This window comes from Ceratocystis lukuohia (genome assembly GCF_044167205.1).
Source record: "Ceratocystis lukuohia strain C4212 chromosome Unknown Supercontig8_pilon, whole genome shotgun sequence".
Lineage (NCBI taxonomy): Eukaryota > Fungi > Ascomycota > Sordariomycetes > Microascales > Ceratocystidaceae > Ceratocystis > Ceratocystis lukuohia.
In genome coordinates, this window is record NW_027263527.1 from 1,079,273 (window position 1) to 1,099,745 (window position 20,473).

At 50.4% G+C, this 20,473-nt stretch overlaps 4 protein-coding genes across 4 annotated transcripts; 1 reads left to right on the forward strand and 3 right to left on the reverse strand.

The window, feature by feature from the left end:
- Positions 1–2,401: 2,401 nt before the first annotated feature.
- HOO65_080271 (Retrograde regulation protein 2) lies at positions 2,402–4,318 on the forward strand (the record flags this gene model as incomplete). Its single annotated transcript, XM_071004218.1, has 3 exons — positions 2,402–2,505; positions 2,586–4,064; positions 4,135–4,318. The coding sequence occupies 3 exons, from the start codon at positions 2,402–2,404 to the stop codon at positions 4,316–4,318; spliced, it is 1,767 nt and encodes a 588-aa protein (XP_070856501.1).
- A 477-nt stretch (positions 4,319–4,795) lies between these two features.
- HOO65_080272 (uncharacterized protein) lies at positions 4,796–5,701 on the reverse strand (the record flags this gene model as incomplete). The annotated part of the gene is made up of 2 exons (XM_071004365.1): positions 4,796–5,013; positions 5,194–5,701. The coding sequence occupies 2 exons, from the start codon at positions 5,699–5,701 to the stop codon at positions 4,796–4,798; spliced, it is 726 nt and encodes a 241-aa protein (XP_070856502.1).
- Positions 5,702–5,721: 20 nt separating this feature from the next.
- On the reverse strand, positions 5,722–7,893 carry HOO65_080273 (uncharacterized protein; the record flags this gene model as incomplete). The annotated part of the gene is made up of 3 exons (XM_071004191.1): positions 5,722–6,065; positions 6,793–6,883; positions 7,438–7,893. 3 exons carry the CDS (start codon positions 7,891–7,893, stop codon positions 5,722–5,724), a joined length of 891 nt encoding a protein of 296 aa, XP_070856503.1.
- Positions 7,894–12,807: 4,914 nt separating this feature from the next.
- On the reverse strand, positions 12,808–13,359 carry HOO65_080274 (uncharacterized protein; the record flags this gene model as incomplete). Its single annotated transcript, XM_071004399.1, has 2 exons — positions 12,808–13,021; positions 13,226–13,359. 2 exons carry the CDS (start codon positions 13,357–13,359, stop codon positions 12,808–12,810), a joined length of 348 nt encoding a protein of 115 aa, XP_070856504.1.
- Between the last annotated feature and the right edge of the window lie 7,114 nt (positions 13,360–20,473).

Consider the following 20,473-nt stretch of genomic DNA (forward strand, 5'->3'; position numbering starts at 1 on the left):
CTACATGAAAGCCCGCTAGGCACATGATATGACCCGAGATGGCTCACAATAACTCCCGCTCCGTCCAATCATTTTTGGCTTCCTACTCCCGTGTCGTCATTTTAATCACTACGCACGCATCATGATGGCTAAAATAAGGCACCACTTATAAGTACTACCTACTCACAAGTACCTAATACTTATGGCGGGCGCAGGTACAACATGCATGCGTTTTTGGGATTTGTTTCAACATGACCTACGGAAACCCTAATAGGTGATGATCTGTGGACGGCTACTACGTGGTAAGTGAAGTGCAAAAGATGCTAGGCTATCTCCGGGCTGGGTGGAACCTTCTCTAGGTTGCATGTGTCGTCTAGGGTTTCATTTGACTTATTTTCTTTTCCTTTTTTGTTTATCTAGTCCAGAGGTGCCTCAACCTTCAGAGATGCATAAAACTCCTGGTTGTTGGATAGGTGCTTGACAAGGGCCGCCGATTTTGTCTTGGTGTTCAGGGGGGGGGAAGCAGGCAAGGAAGGGGGGCAGGAGAATGGCTCTATCTGTCTCCCTTTGAAGGCATCGGGGAGGCCTACCAAAATACGAAGCGCGATGAACACAGCATGCAGAGACAGGGCTCTTTCTGGGCCTGGTCTGGCTGGATGGGCATTGCTGAGAAAGTTGAAATCAACGAGATATCAATCAATGAACCCACTCACAGACGCACCAGCAGGACTCTGAGACAACGCGTGCTATAGTTGGCTGGCTGGCTGGCTGGCTGGCTGGCTGGCGGACCGGATGTTTGTAGCACCAAGGCCAGGCCACAAGATCGACCCAGAAGGGGGAATAGCAGAACAAGGGGCACACAGACTACCGCAGCATCTTTGCATTACACATATTACACATATTGCGCGTGGATGAAACTTGGAGGCTGCGCAAAAACGAGAGAGCGCTGCCAATGGCTCTTTAGTAGCTCCCGCACTTGCCAGAAAGCGAACGACGCTGAGGCTATCAAGAAAAAAATAGACATATTGACTTGGCTTGTGGGGTCCAGGCGTGGATGCTGGCAGGAGGCCTGTTTTGTTTTTGTTGTTATTTATTGTTGACTTCCTATTGTGGAAATCATGAGGAGCGCATGCCATTGTTTCACATTTGTTTACTATCAGATGAAAGCGGATGTTTATTTGTTTTGTTTGAGCAACTACACAACCACTTACACGCGTGCTGGGTTGGGTAGGAAGGAAAAGGAAGAGAGGGGAAAGAGTGACCGTACCCCTGCCTTCCTTCCTTTTTTTTTTTCTCTATTTGGTTTTTTTTTTTTTTCAAGTTGCGAAGAGGAGAAATCCCAGCGTTAGCCAATCATAATGCTTTGTTTCTGCTGGTGGCGACCTGAACTTTGGGCACAGCCCGAAGAACCATCAACTTGGCATTCCCCCTCGAGCTTTTGCATTGTACTCCGAACCAACATGAAACCGCCGGCTTATCGAGAGTTTGCTTCAAGCCTTTGTCCTGATAGAGGGACTCACTATAGTCATGCGTTTAAAATGCTCAAGCATATCATCGGCCCAGGGGTTAACTAAGGGTTAGCCAAGGGTAAGACAACCTAAATTTACCTTGCTTGGCTCTCAGGCGCTATACATCTGACTACCCATAATCTTTGTGACAGCTTCTCCTCCAGGCTCTGGGAAGAGGGCTGAGCCGGAGGGTAGACCGAAAAGAAGGTCTTTTTGTCAAGCCGGTCATCAAGGCCTTATTTGAGACATTTACGTGGAAATAAGCCAACAACAATCAAGTCAAGTATGGAGTGTTTTCGACTGACTCAACTTTGGCTTGGTCACTTGGTCTCAATTGTTTCAGAGCGGGCGGCGGCCTGCGGTACAAATGCTGTGTGAGGCTCTACAAAGAAAAGTATGGCGTATCACCAACTATGGACTAACCCGCTGCAAATCGCAATCGCTGGATTAGGTTCACTTACCCCCTCCCCCTCAAAGTTTTCTTCCGTTGTCCTTGTGTGGTGTCTCGACTCTTTCTTTGGGCTCTCATTTTGCTGGGTGCTTGGGTACTGGCCTCAGTATGTACTGTATACTTGTATGTATACTTATAGCTGCGTGCATCTATCTGTATATGCTGCAGGTGATGTATGTGCACTAGTGTACATAGTACTGGTGGCAAAGCTCCACTCTGACTGTGCTAAGCTAGTTCGAGCCAAAGCTTTCCATTGGACAAAATAGGCTGCTATGATGGCATGATGCTATGGTGCTACTTCCTACACACTTCGGCTAGCATTGTCTCTGGACCAGGTCTGTCGCAGGTCTTGTGTGAAGCCCCAAATCAGCGATCTCTCTCTTCGCTATTCTAAGAGATCTCACTCACCTAATCGCGATATCACCGCTACATATCTACACATTCTTCTGTATTCACGTCTGCCATGGCGCTTGAGCTTGTCACGCTCGACAACTTCCGAGACAAGCTTCCAGGATGGGACCCTCTCAACCACGATAGACAGCTATTTGCGATAGTTGACATGGGAAGGTGAGTCTGTAATAGAACGGAAACCACTACTGCCAAATGTATCCCCAATAGTCGCTGATATAGTGTCACATGCTCTCCAGCAATGGCATACGCTTCTCCATCACAGATTTGTCGCTGCCCAAGACAAGGCTGCTGAAAACTGTCTACAAGGAACGGGCCTCCATCTCTCTTTATGACGACCTTAATTCGTCCAAGAAAAGCCCGCCGACCTTTTCGAAGAGTACAATTAAGGAAGTGTCTGATGTTGTGCGCCGGTTTCAGAAAATCGCCGAAGATCTTTACAGCGTGCCTGCTGCAAATTTCACCATCATGGCTACCGAGGCCATGCGCAAGGCTGGAAATGCGAGCGCAATGATTAGGGGTATCGGCACCACTGTCTTTGTGCTCGAACCTCAGGTGGAGGCGCTGTTTGGTGCAGCAATGGGCTCGCGCAGTGCATTCCACAAGATCGATAAAGGTGGCTTGTTCTTTGACTTGGGCGGCGGCTCTGTGCAGATGAGCTGGGTTGATACCGCCAAGCCCAACTACGAAATCACGGCGGCCCAGACAGGCAAAAGTCTGCCATTTGGCGCAGCTAGACTTCGCAACATCCTTGAGAGCAAAGATGTCGATATGCGCACTACGGAAATCAAGGCTCTGCAGAGCGGCATGTCACTGGCCTTGGCCGAGTTATGCAACCAGTTCCCCGCTCTTCAGGAGGCACGAGATGGCGAAGGAGTAGACATATTCATGTGTGGGGGCGGCTTCCGCGGCTACGGCAGCATGCTGTTGCACACTGACGAGGTGTCGCCTTATCCCATAGCGAACGTTGCCAACTACAGCGTCAGCGGAAGCCGATTCAGGGACACGCAGAGCTTGCTTGACCTCAACGCAAACTACAAGGGCAAAATTTTCGGAGTCTCCAAGCGCCGTCGCAAGCAATTCCCCGCCATCAACACTGTAGTCGAGGCTCTTGTTGCGGCTGTTGGAAACATCCGTGTGGTCACCTTTTGCGCTGGGTCTAACCGCGAAGGCTCGCTGATGATGAAGTTGCCTCCCCAGATCCGAGAGTCGGACCCGAGCGAATCACTAATGTACCTCAACCCGCGCTTCTATGAGTGCCAGGCAGACGAAGAGTACTCTTTCTTTGTCAAAGCCGTTTCCGAGTCTCTTCGCTCCGCACTTCCAAGTGGGGCCGGGTTTGACCCAACTAATACCATCTTCGGTCTCGGCCTGCAGAACTACCTTGTCAGCCATCTCTGGGATAACCTTGGTAATGGTGAGGCCGAGAATGCCGCTCTAGCTTTGCACTATGCTACGTCTCAGTTCCCCGATATTCCCGGCTTGTCGCATATTGGTCGTGCTGCACTAGCCGTTACACTGGTGGCTCGATGGGACAATCAGCTAGGCCCAGCCGACAAGCAAGTCCTGGATAATCTTAAGAAAGTCTTGAACCGCGCTGACCCCAACGGCGCCTTTTGGCATGTGTATCTTGGTGCTGTGGCTAGAATTATTGCTATGGTGGCACCCAAGCGCCCGACGAAAGCTAAAGATATTGCTTATTTGTCCAGCGCCGTTCTGTAAGTCTCAATGTTCCTTCCGATACCCAGTGTCTATGAGATTCCCTAACTTCTCTATCTCCGCGTATAGATTCAAAGCCGAGTTCAAGGATGCCTTGCAGATAGCCGATGGTTTCAATCTTCAGATCAAGATCAATGACTCAGAGTCCCTCGGGCTAGATTATGATGATCTCCGGGATATTATCAGTGCTACGCAGGAAGAGAAGAATGCACACGGGTTCAAGGCGATTGAGACTACGTTCACATCTGGATGAGAGTCGAGAGAGCTGCTAGGAACGTATTGAAATGCTATCGAGGAAAGGGGCTATATCGAAGCGAGATGAACCAAATAAAGGGAAATATGCCACGCCATTTTTCATAGAAGCTATCATAATAGCGGCGAACGTACATGTGCTCGTTAAAACGTCATCGTGGAGATCATAAGTCGGCCAGTGCAAGGGGGAAATCAAAAAGAAGCAAGAGAAACAAAACAACAGAAACAACAAAAACTAAGGAATCAAGGAAAGGAAAAGAGATGACAAAGGAAACAATGTGCTAGAGAGAAAACAAGAAAGCCAAGCCGAAAAAAAAACCCGGGAAAACAAAAAAGCAAGAGAAAAAGCAAAAGCAATAAAAACAACGGAGCTAAAACTCCAAAGGAGACAGGCTGTGTCCCAATCAAATATCATACACCCCCCCCATCTTCTTTTCTTTTCTTTACCTGGACTTTGGGCCTTTTTTGAGTCACTGCATTAGTAAAACTCGGCCACATCGATATCCAGGTTCATGTGCTGCTGCAGAACTGCATGGTCGATATCGGGCAGATACACGGGCAGTGCTTGCGTAGCGTGCTTCTTGCGCGAGCGACGCTTACGGAAAGCGCAGAGCTTGGCCTGCTCATGATCGACAAGCATGTGGAAAAGATATTTGTCAAAACTATCGTCGGACTCTTCCAGATCCGCAGATGAGACTAAGAAAAGAGAAACAAGTGACGTCAGCATGCAGTTCCGTGTGTATCCAGCTGTATGGGTCTGTGTGTGCACTCATGTGTGTCTGGCTTTTGAGGCCGGCGACTTGCGCCGGAGAAAAGAAGAGGAGAGAGAATGCGAGGCAGTAGGTAGGGCGAAGGGGAAAAGAAATGGAAACTTACTGAAGGCGAGGCGCTGGTCCATCACAGCGGCAAACGACCCTTTGAGGGCATCCATATGCGACCGCGCAATGTTCATGTTGCAATCTTCCAAGCTGGGGTTCAGCGATGCAGGCTGATAGAAGTGGCCAGTGTAAAAGACAATGAGCGCCAGGTACAGGCGATACGACACATAGCGCATCTGCTCAAAGTTCTTGACCGCCGTCATGGCCCCAGACAGAATGGCCTGGTTGATCTGACGGTACATCAGGATAAGAAGCCAAAGGCAGACGAACAGGACGGGCTTCTCGTCGACTGTCTTGAAGCTTTTAGCTTTGGCCCAGCCGAGGGATTCGTCCAAGATGGCGATGACATCACGCTCAAGACTGGAAAGTGCCTTGCGCGCAATGCGGCGGATCTGGTTGTCCAAGTCCGCCTGGGGGTAGCCTCCGGTGTGCAGGAAGCTCGGAGCGCTCCAGATGCGGAACATGCAGAGCAGCTGGAAGACTTTGACGGCGAAGTCATGCTGCATTGTGGGAAGCGGGCCGAGTGTTAGCATTGAGGAAGGAGATTGAGACTGGTATCAATGCTGCCTGTGACGGCAAGAGGGTGCTCATACCTTGGGGGCCTGGGGCCGCTAATCACGTACTGCATCAAAAAGAGGTAAAGAGCAGATTGGAAGGTGCCGGGGGCCTCGTGCACAAGGGATTCACCAGCCCACATGGACAACTGATCCCAGGATGGCGAGGCAGACGGGTTTAATCCCAGGGTTACGGAACCGTCAGAGTGGTAGTATTGGATGGCGTTGATGTTGAGAGTGGAGCCAGATTCAAAGGCAATCTGGGTCACTACAGCTTGCTGCTGCGCATGGCGGCTTTCACGTACTGAAGGGACATCTAGAAAAGGGGGGTAAAGCAAGGAGAATAGGCTCACGCCCCTCCCCAACCACACGTTAGCCGAGTTTTGAGAGAAGAAGAAAAAACGAAACATGGAGAGAGGAGAAAAAAAAAAGAAAGACCAAATGTTCAAGGACAGTGAGGATGAGGGAGGGAGAGGGGGGTGGGGGTGGGGGTGGGTGTGAAAATGAAGAGAACAGGAGGGGAGAGGAGAAGAGGGAAAAGGAGAAGAGGGCGAGCAGGAGGAGAGGAGAAGAGAGGAGAGGAAAGTAGAGAGCAGAGAGCACGATCATGAATTAATCGATTTAAGCAGTATAAGCAAGAGATGAGAAAACAAAGCAAAACCGGGTCGAGATGTACTGCCACACACGGGAGACTTTACTTGGAAGGGACACTTGCAGATGGGAGGGGGTGGTGGTGACGGCGATGTACCAATCGTTTGTCTCAGTACGAAGCAAAGGGGGAGTGGATAGAAGAGCAAAGCCACAGCCTGGCCATAGCAAGGGAGGTGGTGTGGGGGGGGGGGGGGGGGGGAGGGAGGGAGAATTGGCAAATGGCTTGAGTCTGAGACATGGTCACAAACGGATAGCAGCCTGGTATAAACACGCACAGGGGCAGAAAAGGACTGGCAACATGCAAAGCATCGCATACTCAAGCCAGCAGCAACGGGCAGTGCAGCACGGACAACACACAGAATGCACAACATAGAACACAGCAAGCAACTCACCTGCAAAGTAGGGGGACACGAGGCCAATAGACCGCAGGCGGCCTTCGTGGATACACGCCTCCTGGGCCATGGCAGGGGCGAATTTGGCACACTGGGTGCATTTTCCGACTTCGCACTATAAGAGGGGGGGGGACTCGCATTAGTTTTCTGGCATTCTTTCTACTTGATTTTTGTATGACAAGCAACAGGCGGATTTTTTTTAGCTTTTTTTTTTCCCCCCGCACTGCTCAGTCACCTTGAAACCAAAAGATCGAGTCTTCTAGAGATGAGAGGGAGAGAAGAGGGCAGGGAAAAGGAGGGGGCGCCGTCTGATACTCTTCTTTTGCTTCTCGTACACCCACCCCAAGCAAAGGCCCCACTTTTATGTCTTTGTAGCGGAAACAATGACATAAGTGGGCCCTGCTGTTAAATGACTTATACCCGGAGCCAAGGTGAAGAAACGAGCCACCCCCGTGCAACGGACGAGGGGAGGATGGCCAGAAAAGGAAACCAAGCAGAAAGCGGATTTAAAACTGACAGAGAAAAAATGACAGAGGGAGGGGAGGGGTGTGGGGGGGAGAGGTGGAGGGGGAGAGGTGGAGGTGGAGGGGAGAGGGAACCCTGGTGTAAGTGGGCAATGTAACAGTTAAAAAAAAGGAAACTTACAGGAACCTTGCGCATGTGGCATCGGAGACAGGCCTTGTCATCGCGGACCTTGGCGGTCTTGATGCGGTCCTCGACCCGGCGGGCACGGGTCTTCTTAGAGGCTGAGGATGACGACGACGACGCCGAAGACGGGGACAAGTACATTGCGCCGCTGCCATTGCCTGGGCCCCACGATTCCGGCGAGTCGGCCATGTCCTGGTCCGAGCCGCTGCCGCCGTAGCCGTAGCCGTAGCCATATTCATATCTAGGGGAGGAAGATCCGCTGGTGCTGCGGAGCGAGGGGGTGCGTGGAGACGACGAGCCGCTAGTGCCGCTGCTCATAGTGTCAACGGAATAGCCCGGCGACGATCGCGGCATGGGGTTCCCGTCAGACTCCCACCGACACCAATCAAAGAACTCGTCACCTGGCTTATTGGCCGAGATTTCTCTCTGCTGGAAGCCTGAGTTGTGGGACATCTTATAGCTTTTCTAAGGAGAGGGGGGGGGCGTGTAATAGCTTTTGGCCGCTTCTTTTTCGGGCCTGGTTCTATCTGCTTAGAGGCAAGGGGGCGTCTCTGCTTGACTCCTTTTACCAGAGTGCTGGAACGGGGGGTGCGAATCTCAGGTCTGAGAAGCAGATCCAGCCTGTAGAGCGCTGGAAGGGGAGGGAGAGAAGACGGGCAAGTGCAGAAGGAGGGGGGCGTGTACAGTCGCCTGGCAACTCTAGCGCTGTGCGAGGCGAGATGTGTGGACGGAGAAAAGATCTCTACGAGGGGCGTGAGCCAGAAATTGCCGGCAGGAGGGCAAATGGACGCAATGGGTAAGGCGTGTGGTGTGTGTTGAGGCCAAGCAAGGACGCGGACGGACCAGGTCGTAGATGCTTCCGGGGGAGAGGAGGAGGGAGGGCGTGGCTCGAGGAGGAGAGAAGACAAGGTTCAAGACCAAGAAGGAGCAGCAAAGTGAAGCTGAACAAAGCTAGATTCCGATAAAGATTCTGGGTGGCGCTGCACGGGCTGTTTTCTCACGCAGTTAAGGATGAATATCTCACGAACAAGAGGGGGGTGAATACTATCGTCAAGTCTAGACAGCAGAAGAAAAGAGATCAAGCCGAAACCCGCCAATTTTTTTCCTCCTTTTTATCCTCGCCCACTCGCCGGCCGCTAGCCGCCTCCGCTTTGCCCTCGCTCTGCTCCATAGCCATTTTCTTCACCTTCTTTTGCTCCTTGTTGCTGCCCTCCTGCTCTTTGCTAACAAGTGAATAATAGTGCATATGGCCATAGTACGTAAAATGGGCTTTTGATACCAGCTCCTTTAGGTTCATAACCCCTGTCAATTCGGCGAAATCATGTAATCTGATTGGCCTGCGTTGTGGAGTCGGTGGGGCGCTCCAGCCAATCAGCGCCCAGTAGCTCGCCGAAATTCGAGCTCAGGTTGGTGGAAACGCACCTCGACAATCACGTGTGGAGCTCAATCTCAACGTCACTCCGTCCGCAAGCATATGTCGGCTGTGGTTGTTCGGCTTGGGCGGGGCGTGGGATGTTGGGGACCGTTGCATTTGGGTCTCTATGGGTAAGGCAGCATTTCGGCACGGTTTTTGCTTACGTCCTACAACTACGATGTGCACGGCCTGGCCATGGGGTTGGATGCTGGTTGGGTGCTGGCGCTGGGTGCTGGCGCTGGATGCTGGCGCTGGATGCTGGATGCTGGATGCTGGCCGTCTGGCCGTCTAGCTTCTCGCGCCCACACTCTCGCTCTTAGTGTCTCCCCTTTCCGTTTTTTGTTTTTCCCTTTCCATCCCTCTCTCTCTTTCTTCTTTGCTCTCTTTTTTTTTCATTCCTCCTCCCTTTTCCTCTCCCTTCCTCTCCCTTCCTCTCCCTTCCTCTCCCCTCCCTTTCTCGCTCCTTTTTCTTCCTCTGCTCTTAAAGCCCACTACTTGGGGCACCGTACATAGAAGATGCTGTTGGGGGGGGCCAAGTAGCATACATGATCCAAGCCCTCCACCCTATATCTGTTCCGTCTAGCCCTTAAAATAATATACCAACGCCCCTCCCCTACCCCTGCCTCCCCCAGCAGAAGACGAGAGCTTGTTTGCGAGAACACCCGCCCTTGGGCGTGCGTGTTATACCGCCTTTTGCTCCGTTCCCATTGCCTTCTGCTAAACCGCCGTCTACTGTGAATAAAAACCATGCGAATTCAAATTTTCACCACCGGGCCTGCTGGTGCTAATGCAGGTCTTTTTTGGTAAGCCTTGATCCGCCTCCAACAAGGGGTACCTCACCCTTGGTCGCCCAGCGATGTCTACAAGGGGTCTTTTCTCTTTTTTTTTTTTCTTCTTCTTCTTCTTCTTCATTCTTGCCACTTCCAATTTATCGTAAGCTTCATCTTTCTTTGTCAGTCGGGTAATCTATGCCCCAAACGGACGCTCGTAGATCTGGCATTGTATTAGCTCGCCCTCGCCCTTGGCCCTCGTCCAACACCCGCTTCTCCCCCACCCAAGGCATGCTTATGTCTCATATTGCGACCTCAAAAAAGTCCTTCGTGGCGTGATTCTAGTAAGGTCCACTGAAATCCTCGCTGTTCACCGAGAATTTGGTCGCAGGCGCACGTTCATTAACAAGTGTACATCCAGATACAAGGGAATACCCAAGTTGGGCATACGTATCTACTTTGGTTTAGTCACGTGATTTCGCAGATCATCTTCTCGGCCGTGCCCATTCTGTCGGATCCACAACTTTGTAATGTACCACTTGTCACTTTCTGCCCCCCTGCACTCCACACATCAGCAGAACTAGCGCACAATCTTCCAGGTCTGCGCCCAAGGTATCAAGGCGTATGCCACATATCGATGGGACTTGCACTGCCTTCCTTTGTCCGAACCACGAACCATCGCCACATCCGCCCCCCCCCCCTCGCCAACTTGACAGGTAACCAACTTCCAGGCCACGCGCCCGCCGGCCATCGAATAGCAAAGCCTGTTTAGGCTGGCGCCAGGGGCTACACTAGTGTCCTAATAACAGCAATCGCTTTCCGATGGGGCTGCGGTAAACAAAGGGAAGCTCCCTCTGGAAGTTGCATATGGCAGTGGCCACACGCAGTTAACTAGACCCCCAGTTGCATTTATGCCGAGACGTCCGAACTCTAAGAGAGAGCCACAGGCAAATGATGCGACGTCACCTCTTTACCCAAACCCCTAGCGCTGCTCTAGACTACTCAAATATAATATGCACTTACTCTGCATTCCATCGCATACGAACCGGACTCGAGGGTACGCCAGCATCCCAAGATAACAACTAATGAAGGTGGTTCCCTTAGGGAAGCGACGTAGCTTTCTGTTCCCTTGTGAATACATGTAGCGCTCTCTGGTCCGATAACTACCTTCTATTATCTCTGCCAGCCTAGCTCAGTCAGGTAAGATGAGGTCGGCATCGGCGTTGTGTCACATTCCGGCCCCACCCGGAGCCCGCCTCCCTCTTTTTCGCGTACCACCCGACACGGCCGACGTCACGATACTAACGGCTGCCAATACGGCTACCCAAAAGCCAAATTTCTACCTACAACCAAGGGCGCTCCCTCATGGTGTGCATGACCAGAGAGCTGTTCCAAGCCCCCTTGCCCGCTTGAAGGCAGCATACGGACAAAACTACTGCTCACGGACCACCGGTCTTGTCTTATTGCAACTCCAAGACGTCCACCCGCACCCTACACAGCAGCCCCATCTCATGCGTCTATCTACTGATCCGTGTTTCTTAACAGGCCCGTCGCATACCGACACCAGGCAGCCCACATAGCAACGGTCGTAGAGTTAGTTGTCTTGGGATATTATACCGAGTCACTGTAGCATCAACGCCACCTTTAATTATTCGTTTTGTATTAACCTTCTCATCTCCCCCTCCTTCAATATCGCAATGCCCTATGCAAATCAATACCTTGTTCGCAGCCAAATTTCATGTGCCCCAGCTGCATCAGCATCTGTGTAACACAATAAAGAACCTACGACCGCCTGAACATCCACCATGCACATTGGACAAAACCCTCCCAAAGCAGCCTCGATCCATCCAATTTCAATGGGCAGCCAGCTTAGTGTCACCGGAGCCCTCATTGCGGACTCCGGGAAATAAACCCAATATGGCATTCCATACAGTGCCACATATGCACGCCTCTCATTTCAGGCAGGGCTCTTTACGGCTTCTACTACCACGTCGCCACTCCCTCCCATTCAAACTAATGTGCGGGTGTTTACTCGGTTCGGAGAATCCGTTCCTTGACCACGTCTTGGGCCACTAAATCAGTATTAACCAGCGAGCCTTTCAAGACATTCGGGGTTATGGCGTATTTTACAACATGGCTGGCTTAGCAACCATGGCTGCAGCAGCCAAGGCAGAGAAGGATGGCTATTAGCTATACAGCCCACCATGAGCGGCAGGATTCGGGCATGCTGACATGCACTACGCCGTGGAGTTGGGGGCTCTGGAGACTCTGGTAGGCCAGTCATCCCGGCAGTTGGAGCTGCTCAAAGGAGCCGCAAACAACATCATCTTTGAGAAACCAACCCCCAACAACGTCGCATCAGCAACTTACGTAAATAGATCTTGTAATGCACCGCGGGGGAAAGCACGACGCAAAAGTTCGCTCTTACAATGAGCTCGATTCATGCAAATGAGGTTGTTGCAATAGACGGTAGTAATTCACACTTGGCCTCGAATCTCACAGTGCATTGTGGCCTGGAGCCAAGACACCTTGGTTGGGAAATTGTCGAGCGACACAACCAACCAAAGGCTCAGATGTGAGCTCAGTTGCAACTCATCATGTGTAGCAACAGAAAGAAGGTTTGGTTTGGAAAAAGCGCTGGAAAAGTCTGCGTGCCTAGACACCGGCACAACAAAGCTTTCTTTCTCTCTGCCTATGCCTCTGTCTCTGTCTGTCTCTGTCTCTGTCTCTGTTTCTGACTATCTCTCTTTCTCTCGTCTCTGTCCATCTCTCTCTCTCTCTCTCTCTCTCTCTCTCTTAACCTTGGATGTAGAACTAGAACCAACTGCGTTTTGTCTCGACTCACCGTGTGCCGAAACAGTAGACATGGTGTGTCAAGTATTCAGTACATACATATACATGTACATATGCTTAGCAAAGTAAATATCCAACCTCCCTCCGAGTCAGGCTACACAAGCAAGTTAGTTGACCGCCTTGGTTTAATCATGCAGAGCCCATAAAACTCTCAGAAACATGATCTTACTTGGGGCCCTCCTGTGTTAATTTCCTTTTCTTGTTCCTAGAAATGTCTCGTGGGTATGGAATGGCGAGTGACAGGCTCGGTCGCGCGCCATACGTAGCAGCTACTCAATGGTACACACATGAACCTGAGTCAAAAGGTCTAGCCTGTATATTGCAGGCGTTCTAAGAGGGGCGCAATTCGGGGCTTCGCCATGTGTCACCCAGTGTTTTCCTGTGTTTTGAACAGGGCTCTAGGCCCCATCCAGGAGGCTTGATTCCAACGTTACACCTATTGGCTAGGAAAGCGCTGAAGCAGCTCCAGATGTCGACACTACCGTTGAGAATACGGAAGCTGGCTTGCGTGGGGGCCGCAGGCTGTTCTAGACGTCGGACTAGGCTTGTAGCCACAGTGATGTCAAGAGCCAGAATAGGAAAGATAGTTGGCGTGTATAACAGACAGAGCTTCTATTTATTTTTTTTGTCTAGTTTTCTACACCAACCTCTCTACGCGTAGGCCCTATCGTGTGAGCATCTTCAAACATGGCACCGATATCCGCGGTGCGCGCACTAACTAGCCAATGTAAACACTACATTCATTCACTCTCTAGTATCAGGAGCAGCAGTCGCAGCAGCAGCAGCAGCAGCAGCAGCAGCAGCAACTCCAGGACCAACACTGACTGGCCCGGTCAAGACGTCCAGTGCCCTCGTGGGACTTTTCATATTGTGTTCCTGCATATTTTCCGCTCGCATGCCCTCATAATATGCATAATAAGAGTGTGGTCAGATCTCGGGTTGCACACAGCATTCTTGGCTTTGGGGGGCCGCGGACCATGACAGTAAATTCCTTCCCTCCTCTCGGGCCATGTTCACAGAGCCAGGGCACCTAACGGCAGCAAAGACCAATCAATTCGCCGAGGCCGGATAGATGAAATAACTGGTCTGTTCATAGGGGGCCAGGAGAAATTTGATCAGCCAAGTATTGGGTCTCTAGAGCAATCAAGGGCGGGTGCTCGCTCGCTGGCAGTCGGAACATACATTGGCCAAAGGCTCTTTTGCTTATGGCTCGACGGGGTTCCAAGGGCGCTTCTATTAAAAATGCCCTACTATTGATGCCCACAGGGAGGGAGGGAGGAAGGCCTTCCAATCCAATGCAGGTCCGCCTTTCCAATGAGGGGGTTCTTTCCTTCAGTCTCCTTTACATGGATGAGAGAGGTTCAGCTATTATGGATCAAGCCATTGTTTCTCCTTCATGAGACACATGTGTACGGTTGTATGCGTGAGGGTTTCTTGGAGGGCTGCTAGACAGACAAGCCTGTGCAGATTCTACAAACCTGTAGCGTGGTTGAGTTGAGAGAACGCGAGACAAAAGAAGGGAGAGGAGGATGAGGCTCAGCCAGCCAGTCTAGCCAACTTTTTTTTTTTTTGTGTGTTTTTCTATTATTTTTGTTGATTTATTTTTTCTAGCTAAGAGTTAGAACCAAGCAATGTATGGATGGTATGGACAGACAGACAGACAGACAGACAGACAGACAGACACAGACAAGCGAGCACAAATCAACCTCGCCTAGTTTTTCAAAACTGCGCCAGAGCCTCTGAATCAAAGTCTACTAACAAGAGAGAGGAAAACTTGTGGACCTAAGACGGCTTACGAATTACGATTCGTATGCATGCCTTTAGAGGTTCGTTGTGGCTGTGGATGGATGTTAGTGATGCCGCTAGTACGCGCAGCAGCATGAAAACCCTAATTCACTATTGTCCGTTTATAGCAAATAGGCCTGACCGCCCGGAGCCCGATCTATTTCCCGGCCACGAATGCTGCCACAATGTTTGCATGTGGCTGGGGCTTTTGTTGTCGTCACGCATTTGCTAATAGACATGTTAGTAGCCATTAAAAGCTCTCGTGTCGCTACAAGGATGCACATCCTCTATTCGACTATATAACCCTAGTTGTCATCATAACCCTATTAAAATACAGTATTGAATACGACAAAGAAGCCCCTTAAACACAAAGCTGACATGTAGTCTGCATATGTAATTAGCTGTTGCATAGCAAAGTTACCCAGTTTTATTGAGGTCAGAGCAAAATAGTATAAGCTGACTCCGAGCTGATGGGTGGGTGGCCCAGTAACCCTCAGCCAATTTAGGCAGCGACTTTCAACTTCATTGCATACAATATGCGAGGCTATAACAGGGTGCTGTGTGATTCCCAGTGCTGTTATGCCAAGGAACAGCGACTGCAGCAGCAGAGTTTTGCCTGTAGTTGGCTGGATTTCAGCTTGCTTGCTGTATATCTACATTTTTGACCCAGGACGACACGCCCCCCCCCCCCCGGCTTAGGTGTCTTACCAGGTGCCGTCTAGTTGCTCTCAAGGTACGCTTGCTGCCTTCCACACAGGAGGCAGAGACAAAATCAACAGTAGAAGAGGAAAAAAGACTCAATAAAAGCTCGGGCGTTTAACCCTACCTAGCGCTTCTCCAATGTTCCATCAGCAACTTAGAGACCCCTGCCTGCCCAGAGGAAATACAGAGTTGTCCTCCTCCCCCTGCGTCCTACGGAGTGGGTTATAGTCCAGGAGATGGGGATTTCCCTTACGTTGTTCCGTCCTAGGCAACGGAGGCGAATGAATAGGTTTTACCAGGTAGTGGCTGAGGAGAGGCGTTATTGGCAGATGATGGCAAGGGGCGGGCTTTCGGGCTATTGAGGAGTCTTGGATGGGGAGTTCTAGGGTCGAGACAAAGCGAAACAGTAGAGGGCAAAAGGGGAGAAGAGAAGAGAAAACAGGTTGAAGTGGACTTGGTTGACATACAGTGCTTAGAACGGTGCGTGGCCGATGCACACACACGGTGCTGCAACACATCTGGGATACAGTAATACTTCTCAACACAGCAGCACACAGCGCAAGAATCAAAGGAAGGGGCACCGACTGGGGCAGAGAGCATAGAGCATAGAGGATAGATGAGAATCTGGAAAATACCTCGCGAATGTGGATGGATGTTGGGCTTACTTGGTACACAAAAGCACAGGCCACTAGGATTTCCATGTGTATGTATAGCTATATGTGTCCGGGTATTTAGCACATTGGGCAAGGAAAGCTCCTGTGGCATGAGCATGCGTGTATGTGTGTGTGTTCAACGGAAATAGGAGCATGAGGGAGGGGGGGAGGGCTTTTGGTTGGAGCGAAGAAAGAACTCCTCCCTCCAGGAAAGAGCCGGTGCTGTCAAAAATGGAAGACGAAAACAAAATAGAAAGCATCCGTGTGGGCCTGGGTAGGAAAAGGGCTCGCCGATCGGGCGCAGCCTGCCAAAACCAGGCAGTCCTGTCCTATCCCATAGGATAGAGGAACGCGAACAAGCGAGCAGCTCCGTCTTTTTTTTTTTTCTCTTTTTTTTTTTCTTCCTTCCTCCTTGACCTTGACATGCCTGTGGAAAGAGAGAGAAACATTCCAGGTGATTGAAATGAAGCAAAGACAGGAAGGCAGAAGGCCAAAAGTGAGGCATGTATTGTCCTGTAGTGCTGTAATATATGTGGGTCTACAACCGACCAAATCTATTTTTATAACATTATGTGGGGTTGACCCAAAAAGGACCCTGGTTCCACCGCAATTACCACTGCAACTACCACTGCAACTACCATTTTTTTCTTTCCTTGGCCTTCTTCTACTTTTGGCATTGGGTTGGTGTGGTATGGGCTGGCTTTATTATTATTATTATATTATTATTATTATTTTTTATTTTTACTTGTTAATTCTTCTTTTATTTTGAAGGAATGATGGTCAGCATCACAAAGGCTAGTTAGTCGATCGATGGGGCCAAACTGACAGACAAACAAACCAGGGTTCGTCTCCCACTTTAAGGTTGAAAGGCATTCTGTTTGGATAAAGTAGCAAGATGCCCCCAATGACGTTGCCATTTGGCAAAGGTTAAAAGAAAGAAAGGAAGAAAGGACGTTGGAGCTCATTGTGCTAGCCTTTTTTATATTGGCTGTGGCGAGAGTAGGTGCTGGGCTGTGGATGACGATGTTAACTGTGCTGCGGCTCTGGGAGGCAAACATGCACAAGGAAGAGAGAGACTCCTTTTTTTGCTTTGTGCAAAGCAGCACAGGGATATGTCCTCAGTTGTGCTTGAGATTGAATCAATCGAATCCATCTTCCTTGATCAGAAAGTAAAGACGAGCTAGAGCAAAGGGTCTCAACCACCAGCTGTGTCTCCCTCTGGTTTTTCTTTTTCTTTTTCTTTCCTTTTCCTCTCCATCCATATTTCCTTTCCTTAATCTCAAGGCGCTTCCCTACAAACTTTTGTCCTCTATTTATGGGATATTTGTATAATATTGTCATATGGCGTGCTAGCGAGCGATTATTCCATCGGCCATCCATACCACTGATCAGCCATGCTATCCCTTGGCCTGACAGGGCGGGCTGCTCAGCTCCCCACTGGAAAATAACAGCTGGCGATTATGTGCGCCTCCCATCCTGGGCCCCAGTTCCCTTGCAACGTCTTGCTCTACGTGGAAATGCACGAGTGACAACGACTTTTGACGACAAAACTTTTGGTTAGTAGTCAGCCACTAAGGGCAGGGGAGGGCAGGGCGGGCAGGGCAGGGCAGGGCAGGGCAGGGCGGTGGTGGGAAACCCATATCCTGAGGGCGGCTCGTTTCGTAGATGAATTTGGACGAATCAATCCGCACGTAGTGATCCGCAACACACTGCAGTATGGACTGCCCAGTAACCTAGTAAGTAGCTCAGCAGCTCAGCAGCTCAGCAGCTCAGCAGCTCAGCAGCTCAGCGGCTCGGTAATTGTGCTGCTCTGCCGCTGCTCTGCTGCTCAGTAGCTAGTCGCTGCTTGCCGCCCTCGCTTTGCCTGGTAGCTTGCACGCTTGTCCTATGTGAAAATCTGGCTATACGAGCTGCTGTACTACCCGGTGCTATGTGTACGTATGGTTTGCCTGAGCCCTCCCCCCGTACAATCGGGTTCTTTTTATTTCTTATTTCTTATTTTTTATTCTTTATTTTCTCTTTAATCCTTCGTCTTCCGCTTCCTTGCCTTCTAGGACAGACGGGCTTGGCATCCGCTGGCCAGACACAGGCTTCCACAGATTTCCATCTCTTTTGCTTCATCGTGTCCTCCTGCAGCCTCGTCTGTTGAGCTCAGCTAGCTTGAGCCACCACATTTGTGCGCGTACAGCTTGATGCGGTACAGATATTGTACGAGGTTTTTGTGGCACGGTCTAGGTCTTGGTCTTGGTCTTAGACCACATTAATGTGTTTAAGGAGAAGACTCACATAATCTGTGTTCTTTTATGCAGAAAAACCAACAAACCAGCCAGGTATCTATCTATCCATGGTTTCGTGTTGTGTTGAGAGCCCTACGTTACTTGGGAGCTGGCTGACGGAGGCCAATTTCCGTGTATCTCTCTACTCTATTATCCGTCCTTCTTCTTGAACGGCTTCTGCAGTCGATACGGCTTTGCACTAGGCGTACTCGGCCACTTGACGTACGTGGACGGCCGCCCTCTGTGGCCCTGGGCAGATATGGATGGATTTGGCACTGGTGTCCCGCCTCTCTGCTCTGCTCTGCTCTGTGCTGCGTGCATGGCATGGCATGGCCACTGAAGCGAGATGAGCCTGGCCTGCAACGCCTTACATGCTCCCCATATTGAAGCTACTGCCACCCTTATGGCTTTGGTTGCTTCTTTTGTGCTAGTTTTATGGGCAAATCTAGTAAGCCACGGGCGGACTACAAGCTGTGAGATGCAATCTACGGTGTACTTTGTTATGTTGCCACGACTCACCTCCTAACAGCGAACAGGCGGCGTTGTGTCTCTCCCCCCTGGCGGATTTGTTGCATGCATGTTTCGTTTGTTTGTTGGTTGGTTTTTTGTCTCGATTAAAAAAAAAAAAAAAAAACAAAAAAAAAGAAGATTAATTCTAAACAAGTTGCTGGTCTGGCTGCACTTGACAACTGCGCCACGACGAGAAGCAACCTTCCGCATACTGCATGCACCTGATCTCTATAATCACATCAACATCAACGTGAATTTCAACAGTAGCGGCACACGAGCATGTACGTCTACACACGCATACGCACATATACGGGTATGGGTCTATTATACACACACGCACACATACGTACGCACATAAAATACACACTACGCATGTGGTTGGAAATCGATATACGTCTACAGAACTGCACATGGACGCATCTACACAGCTGCACATCTAAACGTCTACTACACACAGACGTACAGCGTGCATGGACAGAGAGATAGACAGACAGATACAGACACACATCGGCACGCCTAGACATACAGAGCTCTACATAGACATACATAGATGTACATAGATGTACTTACACATACATAGATGTACTTACACATACATACACATACATACACATACATACACATACATACACACATACGCATACACACACACACACACACACACACACGCTGGAGCTACGCCCCTCTTTTCTGCCATGCGCAGTGTAGCCCGGACTGCTGCTTCTCCTGCTACTACTGCCGCCGCCGCTGCTACTGCTGCTGCTGCTCCTCCTCCTGCTCCCGCATCCCTTTACTGCTGCTGCCATTGATCCTCCTCCCAGGCCGCACCAGCCATAGCCATGCGCTGCCGCTAATGTCTCCCTGCCAGACCTCACTCTTTTATTGTCCAGGGCGATCCTGATCGGTGTGAGTCGAGTTGCGCAAACGCCTGACGCCAGCCTTCTAGGTCTCTCTTTAAGCTGCCCTTTTATTCAACATAAAAGCTGTGGCCAACAACTATTTACACACTGTACCATGTTGTGCTCCTTGCCTGGACAATAAGCCAGTGCTCCCTCCACCGTCCACCCTCTCACCCCCCCCCCCCCCCTTCTAAGCCCTTGGCCCTCCCCCTCCAGCTTCAGAGAGACCCCGACAGCCAAACAATACCATAGCACCGGCGTGTTTTTTATGACCCGCATATATGGACTGTTTGTGCGGCTCACCGTGTTAAAAGACTGCGAACCTGGTCCAATCCGAATCCCTATGAGTCTCTATTTCATTCTTATTCCATTCTCGTGCTCCTTGGCCTGGTTTCTTTGTCTTGGTCTGTTTCGTGGTTGTCCTTCGAGGATTTGCTCATAATCCAGAGATTTCCACTGTCTTTTGGCCAAGCTCGGTCGCTCTCCTTCTTCTCTTCTTCTTCACAACGCCCGTGTCCTGCCTTGTATCCTCGTCCACAGTCCCAGAGGCTGCCTTGCTTTTTTCCTTCTTTTTTCTTTCTTTTTGTTTGTTCCTTGGCCTTGCTTTGCCGTGTAGTCGTTTTCCGTTCCAGCATCAACACCAGTTGGTATACAAGCTAGCTCGCTGGCTGGTGCTCTTCCGCTCCGCTGCCCCGTCTGTTTGTTTCTTGCTGTCCGTCCTGTCTTTGTCCTGCATCTTGTTGCCACACCATATCCATACTACATCATACTATATCCCGTCACAACATCCGGAGTTTGCTGCGTCTTCTGCCTTCCTTGTGTATCCCCGTGTCGTTCCTTTTTTGCCTCTGTTCTGTCTGGTTCGCCCGCCTATCCTCTGGCCGCCAGCACTTACCTCCCACACACAGACGTCTCCAGGACTGGTATTCTCCTCGGGTCCCTTTTGTTTGCTTGTATTGCTCGGCCATTTTTCTTTTTTTTATCGTCTTTTTCTCTTTATTCTGTCTTCTTTTCCTTCCTTTACTGCCCGCTTTCCTTGGCGCCATTGACCCAAACAGTCACGCTCTCGCCCGTCTAACATAGCTTATTCCTACTGCCTAGTTCTTTTTTTGCCTTCCCTCGTTGTTTTTTCTTTTTTTTTTCTTTTTTTTTTTTCTCTCAGTCTTTCCCA